The sequence below is a fragment of the Akebia trifoliata genome, chromosome 3, assembly GCF_017979445.1.
Source record: "Akebia trifoliata isolate Shusen 1 chromosome 3, ASM1797944v1, whole genome shotgun sequence".
NCBI lineage: Eukaryota > Viridiplantae > Streptophyta > Magnoliopsida > Ranunculales > Lardizabalaceae > Akebia > Akebia trifoliata.
In genome coordinates, this window is record NC_141377.1 from 41837793 (window position 1) to 41852102 (window position 14310).

Genomic DNA, 14310 nt, shown 5'->3' on the forward strand with positions numbered 1-14310 from the left:
TTTTTGTTTTTGATTTCACAGAAAAATCTCTGAAACTTAACACAGTTAATATTTTGTTTTCTCCGTTGTTTCATCTCGATATACTAGAAAATCGAAATGTTTCGTGCAAAATAGGATGATATTTTGACCCATGATCATACATAGGGTCATAATCACGTTAGGGTCGTAATGGTGATCATAGTAAGAGGCTATGCATGTTAACTTGAACACAACACCACCCATTCGACTTGTTTGTTAAATTGGCTACACAGGTTGTGTCGCGTTACCTAAATGACTGTGGAGACCTACTCTTTCCAAAGTTTTTATCAAAAAGTCTTCTGACCAAGGATATAAACCATTAAAGGCACTCTTTCATAAGATAATTCTCATAAGGAATTTTTGAATCTTTTTTTTTTTGATAAAATACCTAATGTACCCTTTAACACAACATAGAAACTTTTTAAGCAACCCTTTTAAAAGATGCTTATCCTTGTTTGGGTGCATATCTGATATGCCCCTATGTTTTAAAATTGATGAAATACCTCTTGACCTACACTTGTGAAAATGTTGGTCACCTACGTGAAAAAAGAGATAAATTTGACACGACTCTTTTAAAAATTACATAAAAAATGATTAAATTTGACGGATCTTGACGTTGAATTTATCCCTTTTTCATATATTGGACCGTCATTGTCATTGTCACCACTATCTTCAACATCGCCGAGATTAACGTTATTCTCAACATCCTTGATTTTAGCCAGGAAGAAAAATTAGGGGATTTTAATTTATTTTTCAAGCTACAAGTGAAAAGTGAGATAAGTGGTATCTCATCATTTCCAAAATAAAGGTGCATCTCAAATATTTAACCAAATGTGGATGGCACATGTGAGAAAAAATTTCTTTAAAAGTTTGTTGTGTACAAGGGTATATTAAGTATTTTATCAAAAATTTCTTTAAAAAAATGCTTGTGAAGGCGATACTTTAAAAGAGGGCCTCGTATGTTATGTATTTTTAATCAGAGACTTTTTGATAAATATTTTTAAAATGTTAGTCTTCACGGTTTTTTTTTTTTTAACGATTATTCAATGGATAGGATTCAGGTCTGAACCCATAACATGAGAAGAATTTTTCACATACCTCAACTAGACACTACATCAGTGATTGTTTGAGGTTAAAAATTAAGTTGGTTTTCTTAGTCAATGACACCTATAAAATAAAATTTAGGGTAATCTAGAACCACCCCTATTAAATTGGTGATATTAGATTAGGTTTACCTCCTTTGATGGTAGGTTGAAATTTTGAAAAAAAAAATCAAATTTTGATTTAATAATTTAAGTATTTAAAAAGCATTTTGAAAAAGTATAAAATTTTCACCATTAAAACATCAAGAAAACACAACCTTGACAATCAAAAAGGGGTAAACCTAATTTTTTGTTTTGCAAGGAGGTAAACCTAATATCATCAATTTAACAGGGGGTTATTTCTAAAATATCATAAAATTTACGGCATGATTGGCAAACTTTTAGGTCAAAATTGTTGACGATAACTTTCAAAATTCTAACTTCGTCCAACCAAGTTAACAAACTAGTTTTTCTATTTCCACACCATTGTAAACTAGTATAAGGTCGAAGCCTGTTGAACATTGAAGCATCATTCTCATAGATATTTTATCACCTTATCTACAAGTAATAATGCTCACTCACACAAGAAACTCTGAAGAGACTGGCGTGGTTGATGAACGTGACATCCCAACTCTTACCTTTTTCCCATAATAACGATAAAATACTCTCTCCCTAGTCTCTGTCTTCCCTATCAGACAAACTCTCGTGTAAAGTACAGCAATAAACGCTTTATATTAAAATTTTAAAATTATCTCTCTCTCTCTCCTCCGTCCAAAGCCGTGCCCGTGATCCACGGGAGATAATTTATTTATTTATTTATTAACTTCTATGCTAACTTTGTTCTCATCTTCTACACATTGTAATTTGGTTGGTTTACTGGTACAACCTCCAAATACATCCAAACTACCCAGTTTTGCTTCTATAAGTAATGATCTTGTACTCTAGGATATGTGTACATCCAAACATCCGTATGCGTGTACCTACATAGTAAAATACAAAAATAGTCCGATTAGTGATTTCTAACCACTAGATCCACACACACACACACAAAAAAATCCCCATTATTCATTTTTGACTTACTTGATCTTGTGCAATATTCTTAAGTTCTTGAAAAAATATTTTTGTTTAGGAATTTGTAGAGGTTAATTTGTGATAAATCGACCTCGATCACGATTTCATCATTTAATCCACAAAATAATAAATATAAAAAAAACATGAAAAAATAGAGAAGAGAATGATTTTTTTATGTGATTCGACAAACATGCCTATGTCCACGGGTTCGATGAGTCATTTTACTATAGATCTCATGGTTACATGATCTCTTTACCCCCTTCCTTCGTTTTTTTCCTCCTCTTTCCTTTCCCTTCGTCTTTTTTTCTATTTCCTCTTTCTAGAATGACCTCAAGGCATTTAAATAGAAAAACCCTAAAAATAGTCGTAACCCTAATTACGTTACAATTAACCACATTGTCCCTTATCCAAATTAATAATTAGATAAAAAAAAAGGGAAATAATCCTCTTAAATTGGGATTCTTCCTTAATAAGATAAAATCATCTTCAAATGATACTATGTGTCCGTCTCAGGATGCGTGTTGATGGTTCGAATGGACTATCCAAATGGGAGACGATTTTATCCCTTCACATAATCCATAGAAAATTAGGAAAAATAGATTTCCTAGATAATATTCGTAGGTATTTAATTACACGTTCTCTTGAACCAATGTCCGAGTACTAAGTGTTATGGCTCTAAAGCAACCCATGTCATACTCTCATGAAAAACTATCCCAAACTGACACAGTTGGATAGGTAAGAGAAGTAACTTGGAAAAAAACAAACGAAGTGTTTTGGATAACAATAACCTCAAACCCAATCAATCGAATGTTGATTAAGACGTAATCAATCGAACACAACTTGATAACAATTCTTCTGCATAGAAAAGATATATTAAAGAATGTAATAGAATTTTCTACCCCAACGGGAATCATTTTCTTAAGGAGTTGCTTCGATGAAAATTTTCACCTTGAGTAGAAAATTGTGGTTTTTAAGCAAATAAATTCCCCTTTCCCCACATTGAAATTTATTTTTTGAGAAAAAAGACTTTCCTCGATGCTAAAGTAGAAGTGTGGGTGTTCATATTCGTTGTCAATATCTTTTAGGAGGGGACCAAGGAAGAGGAATCCAAAAAAGATTAAAAGAGAATGATTGTTAAAAAAGAGAGGGGGGGGGGGGGGTGTGAATAATCCAAAGGAATACATAAACAATCAATATATATATTCAAAATCAAGTGGTGTAGATATATAGTCAATTTAGGACAAATCTCTTTTCTTTTTCTTTTTTCATTTTCTTGTTCTTCTTTATGTCTAGCATGAACCCCCCCCCCCCCCCCCCCCGTCTAGCATGAACCCCCCCCCCCCCCCCTCCCCTCTTTGACGCTAATTGGAGCTAGATGTTGTAGGAAAAGAAAAAGTTTCCAAATTTGTGAAAACTAAACAATCGATTAGACCCAAAAGTGAACCACATCCATCATCCAAAAAATACAATCATCAGCGTTGTCCCGATAACAAAAGTGTCGAAGCTAGAGGGTCTAAACTCTAAACAATGGTGATGCTCACTTCAAAATAGCCATCAAATGAAAACTTTTGCCAAATATTTGCACGTGTCCATCACATGCCGAAGATCATCGACAAAGTCTCAAAGGAGCCATGTGTTGTAATATTGAATTAAAATGAAACAGACAAGTAAAAATATGATAGTTTTGGAGATTTTTTTTTTAAATTATGCGAGCTAAGGTGTTAATGATAAAGGTATGTGTTGGCGAAAGCGTGTAACAAACAAAACAAACTACGAGCAGAAAATTTTAAGCAAAACAAAATAGAGAAAACAGAACAGAAGACACGATTTACGTGATTTGGCAAGATGCCTAGGTCCACAGGCAATTCTGATCAATCCCCTATATCAACAACGAGATTTCTACAACATTCATCAGAAAATCCTAGTCCCCTATTACACTAATTCTAAACTCTTTATTGTGGCTCTCCTTTCTCACACATAAGAATGAACCCTAAAAAACCTTTATATACTTATGCTTACAAAGAGGATAAAATGGGTAGGATCAAAACTCAAACCAAATGAGTCCAAAATTCGATCAGGAGAAAATTAATTGGGTCATACAGGTCACCAAGAATCTAGGTTGAATTCATGACAACTCTCCAAGAGTATGTGCAGGTACAAAATTCTTGTCTTGCCTTTAATCTATGCAACCTTCTTGAGTTGAATTGGGATTGATTGCTTTTTTGCCTTATCAGTGAGGACCTAAAATGACACTTCAACAATTAATTCAGTAGAAAATTTAGAAGAGTAAAAAACTAATAGTAGTAGAAGAATAATCTTTACTTGGAAATAAACCCTCATTTATAAAACTTAGAATTCAAGTCGTATCAAAGATTGCTCGATCAATGTTATGCTTATCTCAGTCACATGTCAACATACAATCGAGTTTGTCTATCCCACACTTATGTGACGTGGGAAAGCGTTGGTTTGGCAATTTGCATGTTTTGCTGAAGCTACCAACCTTGTCAAGTTAATTACTTTGTCAATTTAACCACTTTTAATTTGATAGGACATATACAAGGTAAGTGACCTATCACGGTTTATTGAGTTGATCCCATCTCAATTTGGTAGTTTCCGTTCACGTAGAATGACTTCATCCTATCATGATCTTCCCCGTCTGCACCCTTGGCATTTTATCTTTGATGCTTGAGATGTCTAGGGGTTTCTTGAAGTTGTATTCATTACACTTTCTTAAACTCAAGAGAAAATTATACTATTTTATTCCTACAAAATTCTTTCTTGTTCAATCGTCAAAATGCAATCATAAAGATGATGAAACTAGAGCTTGATTATGGAAACCATCACCAAGATGAGGGGAAGAAAGATTGAAGCTCAAAGAATATTTCCACTCACCTATCTCACTTCTATAACCTTCATAAATCGTAAGGCAATGCATATCTTAATAACCCCTTTGTGTCAGGTGATGAAATTAATTTTTATCCCAAGGCAAGCAAGAGCTTAGTAATAATAGGTGAAGGGTTGGGATTGATGGTCTTGAACGTGTGTTCATTACACTGCTCCTAAACTCGACAAAGGAACTTTTTCTCAAAATTTCTGCAAATTTGATCATCAAAATGTAATCATAAAAAGAATTGAACTAGAGTTTGATTAATTACTAAAATCATCACTAAGATGAGAGAAAGAAAGCCTGAAGCTTAGAAGAATATTTCCACCCACATATCTTACTATCTACAACTTTTATAAATCTTGACGTGACTCATATCTTTGTTTTAGAGGATGAAGTTCAATTTCTATTCCAAAGGCAAACAAGGGATTTGTGATCAAGAGAGTTGAAGGCAAGGACCAATAGATACGATTAATGCTCCTCACAGATACGATTAATGCTCCTCACGCCCTACCAGTTTAGCTAAGATGGAAAAAAATTACTCTCAAAGCTCACAAAAATCCGAGATCCACCAATCGCATGGACTGACGTGTATTGAATGATATCCCTAATTTACAAAATTATACTAGTTAGTTACAAAAGTACCCTTGCATGCTTGACATAACATGGACCAAGAATTCTATGAGCGAAAAATTACGAAAGCAGATCCTCTGTAGCACAAATCCAAAGGATGAGAGAGAGTTATCTTGAAAAAAAATTAACATCTTAATTTTTTGTGATCATGATTTAAATCTGATTTAAAATAATAATAATCAAAAAATAGATTTTTTTTTTCTTTAAATTCATGTCTTTGAAAATGAATACCCAATCTTTTAAGTGTGGGATCTAAATATATGACTGATATGTTGGTCTTTCAATCATTGGATTTATGCCACACAGTGCTACAGAGGATCCGTTTCCAAAAATCACTCGCTATGACGGTCCCTTCCACGATTAGAAATTAGTAATTAATTTTAGACTATAAATAGATAAATAATATAAAGTGTACGCTAAGTGGCAGTCAAAGTTCACATAGAGATCGAACAGTTATCCAACTCCCTGATTACATAATCCACTCTCTCGTGATCTTCATAGGTAAGTTTTGTATTCACCTCCGCCACTCATAATTAATGTTTGCTTTCGTTGTTTTAATGTGACTCCAAAATAATGGGTGGCGTGATAATGACACAAGAAGATATTTACAGAGTGGACCAACTTTTTACTCCAGTATATCTTCTAAGTTAATAAATATATCTTTCTTTCTGCTTCTCTAATCCAAATTATATTAACAAGGGTTATAATATCTTCCTTCCAATGTGGGGCCCATAACCTAATCACCACCACCCCCACTTGTAAAGGTTAAAACCAGCACAGACCCATTTAGAATCCAGAGAGGCTAGACTCGGATTAAAGCCGAAAATACACGTGACGAGTGCTACACTCTCTCTGTCTCTCTCTTGAGCTGTCTCACATTTTGTCCGAACGAGCCAGACAAAGTGATGCTTAAGACTTCTCTTCCTTTATTTTCGGTTCTCACTCCACTCCTTAATACTACTACTACTACTACTCTGAGAGAAAGTGGGGAGAAGGAGAGAAGAAAGAAGATGTTGCGATTTCTGTTAATGGTTTTGATTCTAAGTTCCTGCCACGTGTCATGGGCAGAGATGAAGATGCAGAAAAAGGCAACTTACATCGTTCACATGGCGAAATCCCAAATGCCAGCGAGTTATGAAGAACACTCACACTGGTATGATTCGTCCCTCAAATCGGTGTCTCAGTCAGCTGAAATGCTTTATACTTACAACAGCGTCGTTCACGGCTTCTCCACACGACTGACACCCCAAGAAGCTAAGACTCTCGAAGGCCTTCCTGGGATTCTATCTGTGTTGCCAGAAGTCAAATACGAACTTCACACGACTCGGTCTCCTGGGTTCCTTGGACTTGACATTAGTGAAGGGTTCTTCCCCGAGTCTGACTCGGTCAGTGATGTCATCGTTGGAGTCTTGGACACAGGTGTATGGCCTGAGAGCAGAAGCTACGATGACAAAGGACTCGGACCAGTCCCAACTGGTTGGAAAGGCGGATGCGATATTGGCTCGAACTTCAACGTCTCCAGCTGTAACCGAAAACTAATTGGCGCTAGGTTTTTCTCTAAAGGTTACGAAGCCACACTCGGACCCATTGACGAGTCAAAAGAGTCGAAATCGCCCAGAGATGATGATGGACACGGCACACACACATCCACTACTGCTGCTGGATCGATCGTAGCATATGCGAGTCTCTTCGGATACGCATCTGGTACGGCACGTGGGATGGCCTCGCATGCGAGAATCGCTGCTTACAAGGTCTGTTGGATGGGAGGATGTTTCAGTGCGGATATTTTGGCCGCCATGGATAAAGCTGTGGAAGACGGTGTTAATGTCATATCGATGTCTCTCGGCGGTGGAATGTCAGAGTTTTACAGAGATAGCGTTGCGATCGGAGCTTTTACTGCTATGGAGAGAGGAATACTCGTTTCTTGCTCCGCTGGAAACGCCGGACCGAGTCCGTACACCTTGTCCAACGTGGCTCCGTGGATAACCACCGTAGGTGCCGGAACATTGGACCGTGACTTTCCGGCATACGTTACCCTCGGCCATGGGAAGAATTTCTCCGGTGTGTCACTTTACAGCGGGAAGCCATTATCGAATTCTTTAGTGCCAATTGTTTACGCCGGCAACGCCACTAACTCTTCAAACGGAAATCTTTGCATGACTGGGACATTATCGCCGGAAAAAGTCGCCGGAAAAATAGTTTTCTGTGAGAGAGGAGTCTCCGCTAGGGTTCAGAAGGGACAAGTGGTAAAAGACGCCGGAGGTGCAGGAATGATTATAGGAAACACGGCGGCGAACGGAGAAGAATTGGTTGCTGACGCACATCTATTACCGGCGACGGCTGTGGGTCAGAAAAACGCCGATATGATAAAGGAGTACTTGTTCTCAGATCCAAATCCAACGGCTACGATTACTTTCGAGGGAACGAAACTAGGAATCCAACCTTCACCGGTGGTTGCAGCGTTTAGTTCTAGAGGACCCAATGCGATCATGCCAGATATACTAAAACCCGACATGATTGCGCCAGGTGTCAACATCTTAGCGGGATGGTCAGGTGCACTTGGACCAACTGGTTTACCTAGCGACAAGAGGCGTGTAGAGTTCAACATCATTTCAGGTACATCTATGTCGTGTCCTCACGTGAGTGGGCTTGCGGCTCTGCTCAAAGCAGCTCACCCTGATTGGAGTCCAGCCGCGATAAGGTCCGCTCTCATGACCACAGCTTACGCTACATACAAAACAGGAGGGAAGATGCAAGACACATCGACAGGAAAACCATCCACACCGTTCGATCATGGAGCTGGACACGTGGACCCTGTTTCTGCCCTTGATCCTGGTCTTGTTTATGATATCACCGTTGATGACTACCTCAACTTCCTCTGCGCTTTGAATTATAGCGCGTCGCAGATTAACAGCTTAGCTAAGAGAAATTTCACGTGCGATGCGAGTAAGAAATACAGCGTCACTGATCTTAATTATCCTTCTTTTGCTGCCCTTCTTGAAACCGCACAAAGTGGTGGGAGTGGGAGTGGGAGTACGAGTGGGGGATCTACTGTGGTGAAGTACACTCGCACACTAACAAACGTGGGAAGTCCAGGCACGTACAAGGTCTCAATATCTTCAGAGTCCGAATTGGTGAAAATCAGTGTTGAACCTAACTCACTGAGTTTCAGCGCTCAAAATGAGAAAAAGATGTACACAGTGAGTTTCACAACGATTTCGATGCCATCTGGGACGAACATCTTCGGTCGTCTGGAATGGTCGGACGGAAAGCACATCGTGGGCAGTCCGATCGCTTTCAGTTGGACATGATGCTTTTAATTGTTTTTTTTTTTTTTTTTTTTTTTTTAAATTAAAAACTTGTTCACCGGCAACCTAACAGGTGTCAGTTTTATTGTTTGTTTGTTTGTTTTTTTTTTTTTTTAATGTTGTTGTCGTTTTATCATGCGAGAAAGAAAATGTGAAAACTGTAAAGTTGTTTTCTTTGCTCATGCATGATTATAGTGTTTCGATTTAAAAATATATATATAAATGTAGAATGAATTTGAAAATGCAAATTGAAACGAACAGCTTCAATTCTGTAACTCTTTCCTTCTCTGCCTTTCTCTTTGAGTAAAAGTTACTTCAATTGACACAAGTTTTCATAATTAAGTTAAGGAAATATTAGCTACAATTCAAAGAATCTTTTTTAGGCTATAGAAAAGTCTATAAATATACAACTTTTGAAGGTAAAGATGCCCCTACATTATTATAGTAATATAGAGGATGACAAATGAATATGAAGAATATAATGGGGGATATGATATCATAGCCATATTTTAATCTAATGGTTTTCTGAGTTGAAAATTTTCACTTAATCTATACTCCACTGATGTGGCAAAGGTACATAGCCGTTGATCGTTTTTCTTGTGTATCTTTAAAAAAAAAAGATCTATGATTCAATGCCTTTGCCACGTCAACTGCGTATAGATCAAGTGAAAATTTTCGAGGTAAAATATCAGGACTCCTATTTTATCAATTATTTTTAACTATTGGACCCATTACATAATTACAATGAACTTTTGAGGCAAGAAGGCGCTTTTAATAGATAAAGTTTTTGTGAGTAATTCAGGTCTTGGGTTCCAAATTTCTCCTTACTTACACTTACACCACAATATTAATTTTAAAAGGTGCCAACTAATTTAGTGGATCAAATCTGTGGGTGTTGATGACATTCATTGACTTCACTTCAAGGTAAAGTTGTAGTTAATGATATTTACCAAACTTATGTTTGTGGTAAGAGGTGAGATTGTATCCATTTCAATTGTGTGTAAACTTTACATCTAAGGATTATAATTAGGACTTGTCACCAAATTAGAATCCTAGAGAGAGTTTCACATTTGCACTCTTTTTATTCCAAATCACTAGGAGAGTTTTGGACCACTAGAAAAGTCCTTCAAATTAATCAATGAAGTCAGTTTCAAAGGCAAAAAAATATGCCCACATTGAATGAAAGAATAAAGGGTAATTGGGAGATTAAAAAGAGAACTGAAGCAAGGGGATCAAGACAATATTCTTCGAGTTACATACTATGGGGGAACCTATTCTTTAAGTAAATTAATTACAACTCATCATCTAATTAATTAATTATTTCATTCCCCTAGTTAGTCTATGTCGACTTTGTTTTATTTAGTAAAGCGACTCCATTAAATAAACAAATTTAAAGAGTCGTGATAAAGTACTAACTCAATAAAAGCCACTCGAAATTCACTCATTGAAGTGGCATGTGCACAGAATCATAGATCTTTTTCCTTAGAATATACAAGGAAAAAAGATCTATGGTTCTGTACACACATCCACATCAATGAGTGAATTTCAAGTGACTTTGTTTTCAAGTCAATTTATCATTAGTCTAATTTAAAGCAATTAGTTGAGTTGACACCTTAATTTGGTCATAAAAGTAATAAATTTTTCCTTAATTATAGGTCAAGTCCAGAGTACTAAAATTGGAGCAAGAAAGCAAACATATCATACAATCAATGCAAGGTTGTTCCACAGTACCAAAATTTGTATAAACCATATTTTGAGTTACTTGTTAGATTTAGCAGTCAGAATGCAACATGAGCAATAAATGATCCTTCCATGCTAATCCATCCATTTTTCATTAGAGTCTCGATCTAGAATGATGTCCCGTTCCTATAGCAACATTAGGTGTTAACGTGGCACATTTTTATTGGAATTCAAATACATCGGGATGCGTACAAGGCTTGGTCAAGAGCCCTTAGGTGTTTCAACCTCCCAACAAATGTGCAATGTAGGCACCTTACCTTTACCATAGGAACAGGACACCATTCTCAATCCTAACTCTTTTCATTTATGTCCATTTCCTATTCATACACTGACATGACTATGTTAACTTCCTTTTACAGCATTACTAAAACACTTACGCAACTACCTTGTCTTAACACCAATCTAAACCCAAAAAAAAAATGTACCTTGCCCTACCCAAAATGAAGGTAAGAAACACAATTCATGGCGTGTTGAGTTTAGTCTCACATTGAACAATCATTGCCTTGCTTCTCTCCTTAGAAGCTCTTGAGCCTCTCCAGTCATTGCCAATTGATTTTGAGTTGGACCCTCAAACTTATCATGGAATCAGAGCTGGTCTTTCTCTCCTCAATGTCGTCTAATTCATATCTCCGCGTGCTTTGGCCTAATCCAACCCACACGTGCGGAGCGTGTTGAGTTTAGCCCCTCATCAGACACTCATTGCCTTTACTCTCTGCTTAGAAGCTATTGGGTCTCTCCACTCATTGCCAATTGATGTTGAGTTGGAGCCCAAAATTTATCATAACCCAAGTCTTTTTAATCAATTTTTATATTATTGTTGCTTCAAAATCATTAGTACTTAGTACATGAGAAAATATAATGCATCAATTGTTTTGAAGAACTCAAATATAGTCAAATAATAATAAATCTAATAACGAGGGGCCTAGTTTGAAGCAAATATAATGACTTCCACTACGTGAATTAAATGACTTGAACACCCATAAGAAAGACCGTATGCTTAATACTCTTAGTCATAGGATGTTAGGATCAACAATTATGAGGGAAAAAACTTTGAAGCGGGCTGGCGGCTTCAAAATTTTATAGGAACACTCTATTGAATTACATTTGGTATTTTCAAGGACATGAAATAAATTCAAAACGTCAACGATGAGGGTTCCTTCAAAATATTGAAGTGGCCTGCCCACTTCAAAGTAGGACTCATTTATGAGTGTGCTGAATACTTTTGGTTCTTGATGAGCCATCATTCTTTACATGCTTCACCGATGTTTCGGTGCCACAATAAATCTTCATATGTTTATGAAATGGAGGTCACTTTGGATATTTCTTTCACTATGGAGCATCCCAACCATGTAAAATATTGCATAGTAACGAAGAATCAACATATATAATTATACTTCCATGGTCTAAGAGGTCGCATTTTCTTTGTGCTTCTCCATAACTCCACCTGCTATTATAGCATAAATACAGATCTCAATTTGTCCTCCCATCCCATAAAGGATGGATATGAATACTTGACTAATTCAAAATTTTCAGTCTTTATGTAGATCAACATAAAGTCCTTCGTTCTTTACAAATATCATAAAATTCAATTAATTGTTCTCCCGTCAGAATATCTGAGTCCTAATTAAGCTGATAAGGTTGGGGGGTCCAACTCAAAACCAATTGGCACTGAATGAAGAGACCCATGAGCGCTTATAAGGAGAGAGACACAACAATGAGTGTCCAACATAGGATTAAATTGGAAGAGAGAAAGTCACGTTATGCTACCATGATAAGTGTGGGGATCCAAGTCAAAACTAATTGGCAATGAGTGGAGATACCCAAGTGCTTATAAGGAGAGAAACATGAAAATGAGTGTCCGATATGGAACTAAACTCAACATAAGCGTTGATGGATGCCCATAATTTGAATATATATATATATATATATATATTCCTTATCTATTTCATTGTTCAAGCATTGTGAGTCGCTGAGAGCATTCCTTTTCAACCACAGGTGCGGATCAAGTCTTCACCTCTGTCTCCAATTACACATTAATCTGAAAATTTTATTATTACTGACCAGTTCTATAAGAAAAGGTTGGTCTAGCAATAGAAGTTCTCCCATTATACCTGGACAGATTCAACTTAACCTATTACATAAAGAGGTGGTTTGAATATATTTTCGTCACATGTACATAGGCCAAAAAATACTGGGAACTTAAGATTTTACGTAAGTTTTACCATGATTAGAGCACCCCACCTATGTCGACATGCCACCAAAAGTTTTTTGGCCTATGTCAGCATGTCAACATGTCGATATTGCCTGGTCAATGACGATATGAACATGTCGACAAAACAAAAGGGGGCCTCTGAAATTTATTGGGGTGCTCAAATCATAGAAACAAGTTCGTGGGTGCCCTTACTAAGATGGTTGCCCTTATTAAGAATTGAGATGCCTTTAACACGGGCCTAAATAGGGTGTGATAAATAATTTAAGAAATTGGGGTGTAATAAGTAAAAGTGGGGGCCAATAGCAACTCTCTTTTTCTTTTTTGATGACAGAAGTGTCCAGATGCATGGACTCAACTAGCAAGAGTGAGGTAATTAGCCTTTTAAAGCACCATATCTCGTTCAAATCCCACGGGTACGTGTAATACCCACTTCTAAAATTGTATCTTGTTCTTGAGGTTTAAAGGTTGAAATTGGATGGAATCTTATTCCATGAGTGCACCTCCATGTAGCACCTAGAAACATGATTGGATGTCACATCCATGTAGAGAGAAAATTTTAAGAATTTAAAAAAAATAAAATAAAATAAAAAATAAAAGACAACTTTTCACCAGTAGATTTGGGAGTTCAGTAAAATTTTAAAAACTTTGGTTTTTTTTTTTTCCTTTCCTTAAATCTTAAAAAGGCCATGAAATCAATAGGACCATAGGCTTTATTAGGCCAACTTGACAATTTATGTGGGCCCAGCAAGATTTGATAAGGTTGAAAAGAAATAATGATTTTTGTAATTTTTACAGACCTACATGACGGCTTTTAAGTCATTTTCGTTAGTCCATTAGAGAAGACCAAGGTCAAAGGGCATGCCATCAGTTTGGAAAAAGGCTAAATCAAAGATTCACCAAAAATAGGCGCGAACCTGAAGCCCCTTCTTTGGGTAGATCGTGGGTCAAGTTTGGGCTTGGGTTTAGGCACATGAACTGGTTTGTTAATAGGGGACGACTAGTAAAACCTAACCCACTTGTACTCCTACGTAGGGTTGCAACCTGAGTGGGTTGGGCAGGAAGGAGGGGTAGACTAAGCCCAGCTCAAGTGGTAAGAGTCATCAATCCAAGCTCAACACAACCCGAACATCGTGCATGAGCTCATTACACAAGCTCAACCCCATCTCGTGCTTCTAAACTGGGGTTGAGCTCAAGTTAGCTCAGATTAAGTAATTTTGGGCAGGTTGGGCTCATTGAATAAAGCCAAATTTTCTTTTGATCAACAAAGATATTTTATAACATCACCATTGTATAGAAATAGTAATATAGTATAACAATAGATTCCTAGGCAACCCTATTCCTATTTAGGAGCGACTGCAATCA

General features: G+C 36.9%; 1 protein-coding gene across 1 annotated transcript; it reads left to right on the forward strand.

The window, feature by feature from the left end:
• Window positions 1-6391: 6391 nt before the first annotated feature.
• On the forward strand, window positions 6392-9032 carry ARA12 (Subtilase family protein). Its single transcript, XM_086435440.1, has one exon. It carries the CDS (start codon window positions 6594-6596, stop codon window positions 8997-8999), a length of 2406 nt encoding a protein of 801 aa, XP_086291566.1. The 5' UTR covers window positions 6392-6593; the 3' UTR covers window positions 9000-9032.
• Window positions 9033-14310: the final 5278 nt, after the last annotated feature.

What these genes read in the sequence shown, in the direction of transcription:
- ARA12 (XM_086435440.1), top strand. Translation starts at nt 6,594, where the DNA reads ATGCTTAAGACTTCTCTTCCTTTATTTTCGGTTCTCACTCCACTCCTT.